This window comes from Zootoca vivipara, chromosome 2, assembly GCF_963506605.1.
Source record: "Zootoca vivipara chromosome 2, rZooViv1.1, whole genome shotgun sequence".
NCBI classification, from domain to species: Eukaryota; Metazoa; Chordata; class Lepidosauria; order Squamata; family Lacertidae; genus Zootoca; species Zootoca vivipara.
This window is the reverse complement of record NC_083277.1, coordinates 66,392,199-66,409,841: the sequence shown is the minus strand read 5'-3', so window position 1 is coordinate 66,409,841 and position 17,643 is coordinate 66,392,199. Positions and strand designations below refer to the sequence as shown.

The window sequence follows — 17,643 nt, the reverse complement described above, 5'->3', positions numbered from 1 at the left end:
GAAAGCTAATAGAGATGTAGCTAACCGGGCAGATCAAGTTTTAAAATTTCCCACTAAAATGCTCCACTGATGGACAGGTGTGTGGTCATTGTCACTATTCAGCTAGTATGGGACCTCCTCAGATCATAAATTCCAAGCCTTTCTCCTGTTCTAACCAAAGCCTCACTATACTGCCCTTTTGAATTGGCCATTGAGAGTCCTGAAAAATTAAATGGCACTATACAAGAAGTACCATAAATCCCACTGCAACCTAGACAGTGGGGAATAGCTCTCCTACTTAAGAACATCAGGCCTGTTGGATCATGTCATCTAGTTTAGCACCCTGTTCTCACAGTGGTCAAACAGGTGCCCATGGGAAGCACACAGGCAGCATCTTTGTTTTCTGTAACTCTTGATTAAACACCAAAACACACACTTCTCCAGTATTTGTGCAGTCAGTATTCACAAGACTGGAACCCAGACTAAAATGGATCTAGATAACTCCATCTTTTCTAAGATCATCTACAGCTGAGCCACATGATGAAGCACTTTATTCAAATAAATCTTGACTGGCCAGTAGTTGGCTATATCAGAAGAGTCCATTGTTTTAAATGGTTGAACCAGTTCTTCCTTCAGAGCTGACATTTTCTCCATCCACCCATTCCACTCTGGCTTGGCAACTCTGGTTAGCAAAGCTGGGCAAGTATTAAGAATGCAAGTTATCATACTTCCTAAGAACAACAAAACAGTTATCTCTGTTTAAAATATATCCTAAACAACAGGGCAAGAAGACTCTTCAGATAGCAAACATTGGACCACAGACAGCTGCTCATGTCCCATCTCTGACGCTTCTCCCAGTTGAATTATGCAAGCTCCAAAGAGTGATTTGTGTTGAGATGCAGCGACGAGCCTTCTTTGCTGATGGGCAATAATTTTGCTGCACCGCTGCATCAGGAGTGATTCAGTGAGATCCAGTCATGCATGATAGCGAGACATATTAAAATTCCCCACCCCAGTGAAGTCTGACATTAAGGACACAAGACTCAGAGCAGTAAATTATGCAGATGTGTAATGGGTAACCTCCTTTGTGGGTGGTGTATTTGGGGCTCACAGGAGCAATTATTTGGTGCAATCCAGTGCATGTCTACACAGAAGTAAGTCCCACTGGGTTAAATAAGGATTATTCCAAGCAAAAGGGTAAGCCTGCCTTGAACATAGTGGGACTTAATTCTGAGTACACATGTTTAGGTTAGCACTGGTAATTACTAGATTTATTCCTTACAGCACCCTACCTTGTGTGTTATTGCTTTGGATTGGCAGTTTAAACAGTTCATCCTGTTGGGTTCTTCTAGAAATTGGGGTGGGGGTGGGGTTTGCATGCATAAACAGCAACAATATACAAGATAGTCATTATGACAAAATAACTGCTTATTATGTACATTTTACACTATCAGCTGATTGTTGGCACTTGCAATGCCTGACTTGATAGCATGCCTTCAAAGTCCATTTGCAGCCGCAGTTTGATCTCCAGCTAACCCTGCGATTGGAAATGAAAAACATCTGTTTGCTGGCATAGTTTGAATTCAAGCCATACCTGAAAATGGAGTACTTTCCTATCTCTTTGCAGATATGGTTTAAATGCAAACCACACCTGCAAACAGACTTCAAAGGGGTCCTGTGCAGTCAGTGTCAATCAGCTCCACTGGTGCTAAGAGCAACCTCCTTTGAAGTTGTCATCTGACACCAGGTTTTGACAAATGGGAGGGCCCGCCCTCCTAACAGATTTGCTCTTGGGGGAGGTAAGTATCCAGCCTACCAGCCAGATCCAACTCTACTTCTTTATGAGCAAAGTTGTTTTCAATCCAAATTTCTGGTCTTTCACCTTCTATTTTACATTGCCTGTCACTCCTCATTTCCAATGCTACCTGAATTTTGAGTATCTGGTGTATTGTGTCAATATGACTTCAAGACTTTCTGATGAAACCTGCTTGATGTAGAGATTTACTAAAGGGCTAAAAATGAGGTGGAAAAGGGAGGATATTAGTAAAAGATGGAATGGCGTCTTTCTGAGTGGTGGCAGAATGAAGCTGGACTTGAGAATGGTTACTGCATGAGATTTAGCTCCAGAACATTTCTCACAGGGTCAGATGATCAAAGTCTCAAATGGTTTCATTCCTCTTTCTATCCACTGCTAATTTATCCTTGTCAGACATAATTTATCCCTGTGCCTCATAAGCATACATCTGAGAGCATGCAGTTTTTCCCTTAAGAATAGATGAAAGCCAATGTGAGGAACTCATTCACCTCTGTGAAATGCTGTGAATATGTATCATAGGTGGCAAGGTGCAGCTATTCTGCATAGTAAATTGACATGTAATTAGATTAATTGGTGTGGTTCTTCTGGGATGCTATGCCATGGCTAATATGCATGTTTAGAGTGACAGAAAAGCATTTCTAAAATTTCTTGGAAGATGGCTCTCAGTTAATCAGAACATGCACTTTATGGCTCAGCAGATATATTTACGGCTCAGCAGATATATTTATGGCTCAGCAGATATATTTACTCAGAAATCTATATAGAGTGTCAGAAAGAGTTAGATTTCAATGTAGCACTTAATGTGGGGAAGCACATTCTAAAATGCTTGAAAGTAAGACAAAGCATTTCCATGCCATGAATCCCATTTTTCCAAATAACAAATTGTATTGAAAAATGTAGTAGAAACTTAGAAATATTTGTGTATTTACAATAGTTCTCACCTCAACAATGAAGCTTTAGAAGGCCATGGAGGGCTGACTCTTGGGCCATCTCCTCTTCTACAACAGAGGGACAACAATACTGACCGTTCAAACATTGTTATTCTAAAAGTAAATGAAATAATAAAATGTCAATTGCTTCACACTGCACAATTTAACACTAAATAACATGAACGGGAAGCAGGACCATACTCATTGAGTGAGCAGCCCAAAGCCTGATAGAACATGCAGCGCATTAAGCCTTCTGCACCAGGCAGCAGTTTGGGAGGGTGGCAGAACAACCACCAAAGCCTGCTTGCATACCACCTGTCACCCACTTGCCCACTGCCCACCCACGGCTGCAATTCAGAGCGAAAGCCAGGTGCAAGCCCATGGACTTCATCCTACATAACTTCATTCAGCAGGTGAATGAGGAAGCAGCTGCTGTCATCAGCACACCTGCTGGCTGTGTCTTCCAGTGTCCAAACATTTGTCCAGGAGGTGATAAGAGTTTCAGAATGCACTGAGGAGTCTTTCATACATTCAGCCATGCATTCATAGACTTGCACTGACAGCGATCACATGGACATTGGAGGCAGAGCATGCAAGAAGGATGTCGTAACCGGCTGGTGCATTCAGAAACCACACAGGATGAGTGTATTTGAAGCAGCATGGATAGAAAGCAACAGTGCAAAAATTGTTCCAAGAATAATACTGCCCTTAAGTTTCAGGCACTTCCCTCCTTTTACCCTTCTGTTATGTTCACATATTCATGCTGCATACTCAAAAGGTTTATCATAAGCTAAATGGGACATTTTCATAGGAGCCCCATCTAATTGTTGGCAGAACATCAGTGGACTGCTTACAGCCCCTTGAGATCTTTTTTTTGGATGTGAAAAGGTTTTAATCCTTGTGTCCTGGCAAAATTCCAAATTTGTAATTATTTTTCTTTCTGTGGAATTAAAAAGACAGCCTGCAGTTTCACCACGATATGACATTATTAATTTCTTTGAATCTACAACATGGATCGGTGCTGCCTTGCTCTACAGAGATGGGTACCCAGGTGTAATTGTATTTAACTGGCAAATGGAGCATCATCCGCATGTGTGTAAAGAGAACTTCAAAGGTTCTTTTGGATTCTTTGTGAGTTGATGTTTAAAGGTGTGATTGTTGCAATAATGATAACATCTCTATTCTACACTAGTATTTGCATGTCATGCTGGCACTAGCTATATCTGGCATGCTGTGTTTTTGTTGATTTTAGAATTATGCTGAATACAAGAAATCTCACATTGTAGTAATACAAGATTGCTTCTATTATATGGGACTGAGCAATCACTACATGTCCTGCTGCACAGTAGCAATCATTAAGTAGCTGGCTGTACAATTGTTATTTCAATAGGTAACTGGCATTTTGCTACAGTCCAGAGTTCCATGCATGATAGACTGGTGGTGTTCTCTGCAGTATTCTTCTTTTTAAAAAATCTTGTGTGATCTATCTAAAAATAGTTTTAAAAATCAATTATGATGTGGATGTTAAAATCAAAGGAAAAATGCATAATGGATACAGAAAGCAGTTTTTCATGCCAAATATTTTGGAGCCCAGGGAGAATTGTCATTCAGACCAGCACCTAGTTTTTCATGCAACCTGTTTATGTTTATGTTCCTCACCCTGAGCAGCAGTGTACCTTCACTACTTTTCTTTATTCATCATATGAATTGCTATTGACTCTGTACTTATCTATGATCTCATAATAAATAGTTATGTCCCACTTAAATGGTGGCATGGGGGGGCAAGAGGTGGATTCATCCAGCTGTGTACAGTTCTGTGATTCTGCAGATCCAAGCAAAAGTGTATGTAACTAGCAAAAAAACATGTGATGTTGCAGTGGTTAGAACACGGGGCCTGGATAACAGATCTATGTAGCTTTGAATCCTAATTGGATGGCTATAAAGTACATTGGACTGTATCTGAGCATAATCTTTCTTGCAGAGTGGTGAAGATAAATGGGGTAAACATTTTTACACTGAAAAGTGTTTCCTCATGAGATGCTTGGCTCATTATTTTGGCTAATGAGGGAGGAGAGATAATTTTCTAAAGTATTTCTTTATATCTTGCTTTTAATAGCTCTTGATCCTTCCAAAGACCCATGTTTGAAGGTAAAGTGCAGCCCACATAAAGTGTGTGTCACTCATGACTACGAGACAGCCATTTGTGTAAGTCGCAAACAACTGGTACACAGGTAAGAATGTTGTGATTTATAGTTTCAATTAAACATCTCTGGTTGGTTTTCAGAATATTCTGGGAGCTGATGTTATGGCAGTGATAGGAAATGAAGCTCCTGATTTGGGAGAGGGAGGAAAGAAGGAAAAAGGGACGCTTCCCCATTATTGGGACAAGGGACGCTTCCCCATTATTGGGACAATTAGATGGTTCCAGTCTTGTCATGTTGTGTGGGTGGTTTCATTTTCTTGTAGCAAAACAGGAAGAATTGGCTTGGTTGCTTGAACCACAGGGGCCCAGTCCTCCTCCCCCTCGACACTGTTCACTGCAGAGTAGGCAAACGCTATTTGCAACTCTCAGAAAATTACCATGCTTTTTGCAAGGTTCCAAAGGACCAGTGAAAAGTCTCCTCACTGCCACCACTGTGGGTTCAGTTCTAATTGCAAGTGTATGAGAAAGAGAATAATCTAGAATATAGAATAATATAGAAGATAAAATGTAAGAATTTCCATGTGTTACAAGAACTGGATCCTGACAGTATTAAGTATCCAGCAGTTTGTCCGTTATATTGACTCAATACTGCTGGAGCCTTTGTTATGCACCAAAGAGGCAAATAGTGCAAACTGTGTGCATGTATGCATCTGCGTATGTTTTAAAGATCTGGACAAGTTCCCAGATAAAACATCTGTCCTCCTACATTGCAAATCAAGGCCTTCTGTTGAGTAGAGAGGCAGCAGGCAGCACTGACAACTGCATTTATCCCAAAGAAGTGGAGCTAATCTTTCTTTTAAAAAATCTAATTCCACTAGTTAGTTAGCTCCCTGTGGCACATAGAAGCTGCAAAGTCATTTCTCCCATGCATGCTAAACTATAGTTGCTTCCCTCCTAATCCACAGGGTGTTTCATCCAATTGTGCCTAAAAGGGAAATTTAGGAAGGGAAGATACTAATCATTGCAATAATTTCTTATCCTTGACCACTTTAAAGAGATGAAGTAGGATTTGGGGCATTCTGTCTCCTTGTTAGGCTTTCTGGATGGGCTTTAACAGTGTGTTATTCTTATATATATATTTTCTGCCTGTGTATGTATATATAATTGTACACACAAATATATAGACACCATTTGCATTTTCTTTTAAGATTTGTTGAACATAAAGCCTATAAAACTGAACAATGTATCATTAATCTACTTTTTAAGTCGCCTATACATACCCATGTTTCCCTCTTTTATGTTCATGCTTTACCAGAATGTTAACTAAGAGCTGACTTGCATCCAAGCACTCATTTGGGGGCAGTTTTTCCATGTATTAAATGTCTGACCCTTGCCTTTTTATAGCCAAGACAAGGTGAAATGGCACATGATTCTTGAGGCATTCCTCATTTAATTCTGAGCAACATACAAATGAGTAGCTATTCATGGTTTTTATATTTATATTTTATTTATTAAATTTGTATTCAAACTTCATCCGAAGCTCTCAGTTGAAGAGGCACGGTTTCGCCTGGCACCTTAAAGGTGTATAATGAAGGTGGCAGGTGAGCCTCCCTCAGGAGAACATTCCACAAGTAGGAAGCCACTGCAAAAAAGTCCTGTTCTCATGTAGCCACCTTCTAGACCTCTCATGGAGGAGGCACATGAAGAAGGGCCTCCAATGATGATCCAGGTCAGTTCATAGGGGGAGAGGCAGTCAATCCAGCTGGATGCCTACAGAAGCCCAGCAGGAGGACTCGTCAATTGTCTTCTCCCATTGTTGTTTCCCAGGAACAGTTATTCAATGGTATAATGAACCTGGAAGTTCCACATAGCTATCTTGAGCAATAGCTACTGATAGATGCATCCTCCATCAATCTGTCTAACCCCAGTACATCTGGCTCCCAGCACGTTTCCGAGCACAGTTCAAAGTGTTGGTGCTGACCTTTAAAGCCCTAAATGGCCTCGGTCCAGTATACCTGAAGGAGCGTCTCTACCCCCATCATTCTGCCCAGACACTGAGGTCCTTCTGGCGGTTCCCTCGTGGCGAGAAGCCAAGTTACAGGGAACCAGGCAGAGGGTCTTCTCGGTAGTGGCACCCGCCCTGTGGAACGCCCTCCCACCAGATGTCAAAGAGTAAAACAACTACCAGACTTTTAGAAGACATCTGAAGGCAGCCCTGTTTAGGGGACCTTTTAATGATTAATAGATTATTGTATTTTAATATTCTGTTGTGGGCCGCCCAGAGTGGCTGGGGAAACCCAGCCTGATGGGCAGGGTATAAATAATAAATTATTATTATTATTATAAGCCACATTTAAAGGCATTTGCCATATCTGTGGTAGCAAATTCCTTAAGTTCATAGGCATTGTGTGAAGAAATACTTTAAATGTCCTAAATCTTTGTTTCAATTCATTAAAGCAGTGGTTTTTTACCAGTGTGCCGTGGTACCCTGGGGTGCCTTGAATGCTGGTCAGGGGTGCTGCAGGCAACACTGTCCTCTGCCCCTCTTTCCTTCCATCTCTCCATTGATGCGTTCTCACATCTCTCCCTCCCAAAGGCTTGCACAGCTGTTTGTTGCAGCAACCCTGGCTACAAACTCCCCAGGCGAATGGTGCCTCTGGGGCTGGCCAGGGGGTGCTTCCCAGGCCTCTGTGGGGCAGTGTAAGGAGGCACCTCTCTTTGTGGAGGGGGGGCAGCTCAGAGACAAGGAGTGGCAGCTGGACTCCCAAGGAGAGGGGAGAAGAGAGGAGGCTGAGGGAACACTGTACAAGGATGGGTTCAAAAAGGGTTGAGGGGCTGCCAGCTCTGCAGACAGGGGGTGGCATAACTGGTCTCCTGAGCCCCATACGGGTGCCACAGAAAATATGTAGTTGGTCAAGGGAACCATGGACCCAAAATGGTTGAAAACCTCTGTATTAAAGCATTATTGGAACTGCATTCAAACAACTCAGGTAGGGTGCTGACCCTCCTCCTCTTCCTTTGCATATTTGGGAAGGAGCTTAGAAGCTTCCCCTTCTGATTGTAGTAAATAATACTTGGCTTATTTCTCTTAATGTAGCAAACTATGGTTAGCACAAACAATAGTTTTCCCTCAATCCAGGATCCCATACCCAGATCGAACCATGATTTGCCATACTGCTTTGAGAGTTAACTATGTTCTGAGCAAACTGCAATTAGTTGTATTTGGACAAAATTGTAAATTTATTTTTCGCTGAGGCATCTAAACTCTCATCACCTGTGAAAGAAGAGTAGGCAGGTGCCTGCGAGCCCAAATCTTACTGCTGCACGTTATTATACTGACAAACCATGATTTGTTATTAGATCCAAATTGAGCCTCTAACTTCTACACCCCAAGGGAAAACTTGAGAGTGGATCTGTATCCCTTTGGGAGAGCTTTTGAGGCTGAGCAGTGCAGGAAGTGATATTCCCAGGGAAGGGCTGGTGTTCAGTGTTACAGCATGTGTCTTGCATACAGAGAGCCCCTTGTTCATTCTCTGATATCTCCAGATAGGCCTGAGAAAGTATTTCTGTCTGAAACCCTGGAGAACTGCTGTGAGTAGCTGAGCGTAGACAATCATAAGCTAGATGTATCAATGTTCCTATTCATTTCTGCTAAACCTATACATACTTCTTTTTCATCCACTGTGTATGGGGATGTTGTAATTCATCCCGGACACTGAGATCCAGCACCGAGGGCCTTCTGGCGGTTCCCTCGTTGCGAGAAGCCAAGTTGCAGGGAACCAGACAGAGGGCCTTCTCGGTAGTGGCACCCGCCCTGTAGAACACCCTCCCAGCAGATGTCAAGGCAATAAGTAACTATTTTACGTTTAGAAGACAACTGAAGGCTCTCCTGTTTAGGGAAGTTTTTAATGTTTGATGCTGTTCTGTTTTTAATATTCGGTTGAAAGCCGCCCAGAGTGGCTGGGGAAACCCAGCCAGATGGGCGGGGTATAAATAATAAATTATTATTATTATTATTATTATTATTATTATTATTATTATTATTATTATTATTACACCAACAAAGGCTGGAACTTCCCTTGCCTGTGGAGACATTCTATAAATTTCAGTGGCTCAAAAGAAAACAATTCTGTAAACTACTGTTATTGGGATGTGTTTGCTAGTGTACAGTTTCTCTAGTTACACTCCAAGTTACAAGAAAATGGAGAGTGTTCATAACTACATTTTTATTTATACTGCTATGTTTTGAGATTTAGAGCTCTTTAAACTTTTGTTGCTGTAGAGTTGGTAGTTAGAACCCAAAGAGAACATTCAAATATTGCATTCATCCCTTATGGGGGAAAAGATCATCAGATTTATTTGTAGCTTGGGAAGAGTGGAGAGAATATATTCTGGTTTCATTGAGCAGTAACCAGTAAGCATTCTTCCTCTCCGGTCCATCCTATAATACTTCCTAATTTACATGAAATTTGTACATGTACTGGAAGTGCAATGCGGGCCAGGACTGACTTCAGCATTTTAAAAGTTCTTTTTATATTTATAATATAATTCCTTGCAGTAGGTTCCATACTTTACCATTAGCACTCACCAATTGTACATTTAAAAGTATCCGGTTATGGTTTATATGATCAGGAGAAAGTTGATCTGGAGGTCAAGGAGAAAGGTATTACCAGACATGTAAAGAAAAGAAGAGAAACATATCGAAAAGCAGAAAGAAATACTATATAAAGCACTGAATCTTTTGCCTATTTTACAAGATGGCTAGACAATTTGTTCCTATGCCCTGGAGCTTCAAAGTTTATGACAAAGAAATAATAGCCAGCTAGAAATATCAAATATTTTGGTTCTTTCCTGCTGATGGAAAATTGCAATAAAATGTATGTTGGGTAGGTTCTGTTTGGACCTATTTTACAGCAGTTTTGTTCAGTCAAATGCCCTTGAGAAGTTTGTTTTTAAAATGCAAGAAATGGTGTCTGCAATTGCCCCATGTGAAAGTATGTCATTGGTTGAATTTTAACTATGTTACAGATATAGTATGTTAGTTGTTGTTCATTTCTGTATTGATTCATGAATGAGTTCAGTAGTAGGCAATGTTGAAGGTGTTATTTGAGCCAGATTGTCAATTTCCTTTAGAAAAATACTTGTAGTGGAGATGCCCTTTTATCAGTTCACTTCCAGAACAACTGTAGATACATATGATGCTGGTCTGGATTCCTACACACTTTTTTGGGGGAAGTGAAATTTATTTCTAAGTAGAAGTACTGTATATAGATTCCAAATTTAATAATGTGTTTGAATTGTCTGATACTGTATTCCCTTAATATTATCTGAGCTGTGCTTCACAGTGTTTCCAGCAGGAGTGGGCAGAAGGTAGATCAGAATCTGTTTGTAGATTTCTGGGTGATTTGAAGTCACTCAACAAGGATTTCTGACTCAAAAATGTCTAACAATTGAAACATTTTTATTCCAAATTAGGCTGCTGAAATGAAGAAAGATTTGGGGAAAACCTAAAGTGGATTTTTGTGTGAAAGGGCCATGAGCTCAGTTCTGGTACTGAAGACAAATTCTTCAGAGGTGCCCTGTTCCTTACTTCTAAGCCACTGTTTTGTACTTGGCTTCAGCTGGTTTCAGCCTGGGGTCCTGGGGAAAAATAAAGTAGATCCCACAAGCAAAAAGTCCACTCACCCCTGACTTACAGTGTAATTGCCTTTTATTACCTAAAAGTCCCCTTTCCCCAAGTCTAATGTGTTATCTTTCTGTCTGTGTCTGAATGCTTTAGCTTATGCCAGGGCAACTGGGGAGTCCTTTAGGATGCAAGCCTCAAATCTACTTTTCTTTCATCTTAAAAAAAAAATCTCTGGCAATTAGAAAGTCATTTCACTGTTGTACTGTGGTACAGTTCTACTGCACTGGAACAATATGATTGAACAAACATCCATGTTTCACAGATTTGGTAGCAAAATGCAGCAATGAATACAGTACATGCCCCAATATGAATGTTTGTGATTTCTGAATAGTTGTAGCAGCTCTGTGGAAAGATGGCACTTTGTTGTGCAAGATGTTTCACTATTAGGGCTGCTTTGTGGAACAGTAGCCAGTGTCCTGTGCTTTAGCAAACCAGAACTTTCTATCCTAAGCAGGGCGGTCAAGACTTTGTATGGGGGAACTAGATGGGAAACAGTAAATTGGTCAATTTCTTTAAGTGGGAGGCCATGTGCAATTAAGCCTCACCATTGTGAATAATCATAATCTTTTCATAAGGGGAGAGATGTGTATGTTGTTACCAAGGATTCATTTTACATGTGCCCCATGCCTCTTGGATCTAGAAATCTCAATACTTAACTGGAAAGCTTGCAGAGCAGAAGCACAAACACCCAAGGCAAGAAAGCTTCCCTTGGCATTTAATGACCTTGATGAAATTGACCAATGAAATGCACATAGTGGGTTTGCAAGCCAATGCCTTTCTCTACTGCCTAATCTCTGGCCAAATTGTCATTCCTGATACAGTGGTACCTCGGTTTGCAAATGCAATCCGTTCTGCGGAGGCATTCGCTTGCCGAGGTATTCGCTTGCCAAAGGCACGCTTCTGCGCGTGCGCGAAGCACCGATAGAGTGCTTCTGCACACACACACTGCGCAGATCACTTATGCGCATGCGCGAGCTGCGCAGTTTAGGTCTGCGCATCCGACGCAGCGGAACCCAGATGCAAACACTTCCGGGCCCGCAGCCTTCGTAAATGGAGGTAGTCATAAGCCGAGGTTCCACTGTATTTCCTAGTTTACAGTGTAAGCTTAGCAATGGGGCTTACTTTCAGGTAAGTGGGTTTGTAGTCTTGGTCATCTTAAATTCCTGAAGGAGGAAATGGCATGCACCAGCGCCACTGGAAGGCACATGACTGCCAAGTAGCATACAGTGGTACCTCGGGTTAAGAACTTAATTCGCTCCAGAGGTCCGTTCTTAACCTGAAGCAGTTCTTAACCTGAGGTGTGCTTTCACTAAAGGGGCCTCTTGCTGCCACTGTGCCGCTGGCACACGATTTCCATTCTTATCCTGGGGCAAACACTTCCTGGTTAGCGGAGTTTGTAACCTGAAGCGTCTGTAACCCGAGGTACCACTGTATTTTAAGGATAGGATCCTCCGCTGTAAGTAGGCACACATAATCATTTCTACACCACAACATTCCTTTTGCCCTCAGCAAGAAAGCAATAACCATTTGGTGTACATAACTTTTAGGGCCTCCCAGTACTGTAGATTCTCCTCTTCCTTTGTTCTGGGTAAATTCCTCTCCTTATGTAGTCTAAGATTTAAAACTTCTCTTCTTTGAGTCTTCAGCATAGAGACTATGAGGGATCTCCACAGATTTTTTTTCCCCAGTCAGCCTGCCTCCCCCTCCTAGTTTTCTCTCCTCTCTTCTCTTTTTGTTGCTTTATATTCTGTTCACTTTGGGCCTGGATTCTTCTCTCTAAGTCTGCATCAAGGGATGTTCTAGTTTTCTTTTCCCCACTGTCTCTTTCATCCTCTATTCCTCTAAGCAAGTTAAGCCAAGCCTGCTCCCAACCAGCACTGTTTGGGAGTCTAACCTTACTCCAGTTTAACTCCTGGCATGCCTGCCCGGTGACTCTTGCCCTCCTTCCACCATTTGTTTTAGACCCTCTCCTCTATGGGCTTCTGAAGTTAACCCTGAGATTGCTGCTCCAATTTTAAGCTGCCGGCATATCCATTCTTTTACTTCTGAAACAATTTGCATACCAATCAATTTTTTTTCTTTCTAATGTTGTAATACATTTGTACATTATTTGATTTTAAACACTGACTTATTGTCTGGTTAATAAATCTCCCTGCTGCTAGGGTGTTTGGAAGTGCCAGAAATAAAACTGCTAGTATGTTTTGCAAAGCTAAGCAGGGTCTGGTATGGTTTCAAATTGGATGGTGGGCCACCGTGTTGAGATTCCTGCATTGCAAGGGGTTGGACCAGATGACCTTCAGGGACCCTTCCAGCTCTCCAATTCTATGATTCTGTGCTTCTAATGTTAATGTAGGTGAAAGATATATGTATCAGTTGAGAGTAGTATGCTTTGGATTCCATGTACATGTGTAGAAAGGACACATGATAACATCTGTGCATATGCACCTTTGCAAAAAAATAAATAAATCTGTATTTCCTGTGTATAAGACACCCCCATGTATAAGATGACCCCTATTTTTGAGCCCAAAATTAAGAAATAAATAATTGCAACATTCCATGTATAAGATGACCCCCAATTTTAAACTTTAAAAAATTGGGGGGAAACATAGTCTTATACATGGAAAAATACAGTATGTGCTTTTATGGGAGCAGGTAACAAGGTGCAATAATGATCTGAACTAACCTGTGAACCAACAAATAAGAAAACCCTACCCTCATGAAAATTCCTGACCCCAGAGATGTAGTGTCAGTTTTGACAAGAATAATGGGGAAGATTTTACTCATCATTGCACTTAAATATCTCTGTTGATTATCCCAAAATATCCTAGAAGGAATACAGGTCAGTAGTTGGAGCACTTCAGGGTTTTGCTTCCAATAAGCATTCTCCCTTCTTCTTTATTCAAGCTCTTACTTGTCTGGCTATCTTTCCTAGCCATTATCTTAATATTAATCTTAACAGTTTGCCCATTTCAGAACTCAGTAGATAGTTTTCATGTTAGCAGTGGGTTGTTAACTGTAGCTGAGAAATCCACAAAACTGCTTCTTTGATTTGAATGCTTTTTGTCTTTTTCCTGTTTTTGTCTTATTATCATCAAGCTCTTAAGAGCAGAAAAGGGCAATCTGAACTCCTTTCACACTGGGGACATCACTGTAAATTAGTTGTAAGTAGATGGTTGTCATAAGTGTCTTCCTTTGGACAAATCTTGAGAGACCACTACTAAAGAGCAATAAAAATGTTATGCTAGTAAATATATGCTAAGATTCTTTTAGTGCATCCTTTGTGCTTAGGGAGAGAATTAAGATTACACATGCTGGAATAACTCTGACATTTTCTTGACTGATGAATGCTTCGTTGAGCAACCTTCATGTTTCATTACTGCATGGTTTGACTACATTATTATTATTAATCATTTCAAAATAAACATCACCCATCACACCTATCAGTTTCCAGCATGGGCAAAAAGTGCTACAAAGGCAGTCATGACATAATCTTGAAGATTCTCACCATTTTAAATTGCACCAATTTAAATGTATACCCAACTCTACATTTCTTGGCTGTAAAAACAACAGCTGTCCAGCATGACTCTTGCTTAAACTAGAGACCAGACATGATGCTCTAAGGCAAGGTTGAAACAAGTATTGTACAAGGCCTAGCAGAAAAGCACCAGGCAAAGGCATTCCTTTTCTCCCAGCCGTTTGGCAGATTTAACAGTCTATGGCCTTTTTAATGTGTTTTGGGGTGTTGTTGTTTTGTCATTGTCGTTGTCTTATGTATTTTGTGTTTTTATACTGTAAACCACCCTGTTATCTTCAGATGAAGGTTGGCATATAAATTTAATAAATATTTTTTTTAAAAAAAAAATGCATTGGAATATTAGGCACCATTATACACTCAAATTATTTGACTCCCACCAGCATTCAAGCCAGTTGCATTTTGTACCAGCTGTGGATTCTGAACCATCTTAAGGACACCTCCACACATTGTAGTAGTCCAGCATAAAACTAACCAGGGCATGTATAACTGTCCCAGATCCACTTTCTCTAAAGAAAGTCACAGCTGGTGACTCAGCATAAGGCTCTGATACAAGGTACCTCTGCCTGCCAGTTTCCTAGTTCTTTCCTCAGCTAGACTATCAAGACTTCGCTTGAGGGTCAGAAAAATGTAACTGATTCTCCTATGTCAATTGCCAGCTTTGACCCATTGGGTCAATTGACTAAAATGTTTCCAGCAAGCAGAGGGCTTCCATAATTCCAGGATTCATTGTGATAGGGACATGCTGCCTAAAATTCCCGGTAATGTTTTTAACATATTTACAGTTATAACAGTAGTGAGTGGCATTGGGGAGTGTTGTCATTCACCTGCCCTCCTGTTGGCTGCATTGCTGCTGCTGACCAGAAGCAAGGAGGAGGAGCAAGGTGGCAGTGAGGTTGGCATGGTAGTGCAAATTCACTAGCACCATGCCAACCTCCCCACCATCTCACCCTAGCCTCTCTACTTCCCACTAACCAACAGCAGCATGAATGTTCATAGGTCAGGTGAGCATCATGCTATCCGCTACTGAGTTATAATAACTGTGACATAGCTGGCAATGATGCTGAACACAACTATTTATTTTTATTGTTTATCCATGACTAAAATTGGCTGAGCAATTCACTCAAAAAGAAATTGTTATTTAATGTTCACAAATGACCACCAATGTTGCTTCAATCATTTTTCATTTCCACAATAATCTACTTACAAGAGTTTCTAAATTTATTGCTTCCCCCCCTGTTAAGCCTCGGGACATGAATGTGTTGAGCAGAAAAGTCTTTTTAGTGCTAATAAAAGGCATGCTTTTATAATATTGAAATTGATGTTTACAGGGAAAGGATTTTTATTAAAGCCTTTCTTCAATTCCTAACATCCATACTATATTGGTGGGAAAGTGTTAAACGTACAGCCTTTTAAATTACTATCTTTGGGCAGATGATATTACAAACTCCTGTAGCAGTATAAATTATGAACACAAAATATTTCATTCATATGAAATATGCAGATTACCCTCTTTAAAATATTGCAGTTCCTTTCAAGGTGGTCAGTATATAAAACCTTTTCTGGAGCTTTGTATCCATTATGAATTAGGAGTTTTCTTCTCATAGTGTTATATCATGTTAAACATAATCGGATGGTAAGAGGCCTTGATTTCATTTTTTTTTTAAGTGGGATCTACAGAGGAGTGTTTTTATCTTTTTAACTGCTTTGGAAAGGTCATTCTTCCTTTCTACACACAGGCCTAATTTGCCCAAATGTTTCGTAAATTCATTCACAAACCATAACATGTGTGAAGTCCCAATAATGGAATCTTGAACATTCTACATACCTATTCTTCACACCAACCGAAAGTATGTTAGTTCAATCAGGCATTTATGGGATATTTAGTGTCCAGACTAAAGCACTAAGATTTGTTTTAGTGGTTCGTGTTTCTCTGATCTGTCCCCCCACTCATCTTATTCTATGATGGTCCCGTTGCCAGTGCTGGAGGAAGAGGAGTGTGGGAAGAGCGCACCTCCCCCAGCAGCGCGATCCCGGCAGGGTGCCATCGTGGCTGCCCCCCACCCGTGCTGGTGCCCCGCCCCCAGGATGCATGCCAGCCCCACCCCTGCCTGCTCTCCGCCCCCCAGTGCCGGAGCATGAAGCTCCACCACTGCCCGTTGCTAATATCCCTTTTAGCTGAAAGGTGATGGAGGGGGAGGTTCAGCACATGGGAATGGGTGTGCATGTTGTACTCCTGTTCAAACCTGCACCTAAACAGGTGACCAAATCTAACAGGGGCATGGCAAAATTATGTGAGCGTTTTGATATGGGAAAGGCAAATCAACACTCCATTCCTATAGCCATCTTCTCTGGTGCTTAAGCAACAGTCTCATAGCTGCCAAGTTTTCCTTTTTCTCGTGAGGAAGCCTATTCAGCATAATGGAAAATCCCTTTAAAAAAGGGATAACTTGGCAGCTATGAACAGTCTGCATTTACCAAACAGCTGAACATACCAATTATGAATTTGCCCTCACTTGAGATCAAGTGTTCAAGTATCCCCAAAGCAGACTAGCTAAGCTGGTAGTGATCCAAATACAAAAAGGAACATAACAAGATCTATGTGTGTCCTGATGTTTCAGATTCCCCATGTCTCCAAAGCAGCTGTTGTCATTGCCTGATATACTGCCCCCAAATTCAGGGGTGGGTGGGGGTTTAAAAACTGATTCCAACACAGTAAACAGAGATTTGTGTTCCCAAACAAAAACAACAAAGCTGTAGCAAAGTATATCCATGCAACAGATCCTTGACATCAAAGGCTCAAAACATAGACACCTTTAATATTACACATTCTTTCTTTTTTCCCTTTTTTAAAGCAAGACTTGTGTTCCAAACTGTGGCTTATTAACACAGACTATGATATATCTCCTTCATGTACACTCTCTTCCACCAAAGCATTGTAAAGTGAGCACCGCATGTAGATTTATTTCCTTAGTAACAACCTCAGTGACAATTGTGCTTTAACCTTCTAGCCAAGCATTTCACTATTTCCTCAAAGGTCATGAAGCTTTTGGCAGGCCAAGCAGGAGTCAATTTCGGCTTTGGTCCTGTAAACACATACTGTACCTGAAATGAAGCACTGCCAAACCAAGTGGGACTTACTTCTGAGTAGACATAGGTAGGACTGCGCTGTCAAGAGTTGTAACACTAAATAATTTAGTGCACACCCAGAGTTGTTGGACATCCTTCTCGGAAGGTGGGTAATTGTGCTGCCTCTGGAATGATTGAATGATCCAGTTATAGCTTATGCAGAGATGTGGTACAGCTTCCCCTGTCGGTGGGGTCTTGATTATTATTTTTATTTATTGCAGGATACTAGCAGTTTTCTAACAGTAGAGCTTAAACATAGGAAAATCCCAACAATGGATGCTTTATAAAGTATGTGGATTAAGCAGGGGTGGCCCAGCACTTTTCACCACCTGAGGTGAAATGGGAAGCTGCCATTCACACCATCAGCACAGCTTTGCTTATCGGGGTTGTGTTGTGGTACAACAGTAGCTTCCGGTGAGATCTCACAAG

At 41.1% G+C, this 17,643-nt stretch overlaps 1 protein-coding gene across 3 annotated transcripts in view; it reads left to right on the top strand.

Annotated features, from left to right (window-relative positions):
• Window positions 1-17,643, top strand: part of SPOCK1 (SPARC (osteonectin), cwcv and kazal like domains proteoglycan 1) — a 429,282-nt gene that overhangs the window by 232,008 nt on the left and 179,631 nt on the right. For all 3 annotated transcript variants that reach the window (XM_060271660.1, XM_035105504.2, XM_060271661.1), the window contains exon 4: window positions 4,841-4,955. In XM_060271660.1, coding sequence (XP_060127643.1) covers window positions 4,841-4,955 — 115 coding nt within the window. The remainder of the gene's footprint in view (window positions 1-4,840; window positions 4,956-17,643) is intronic.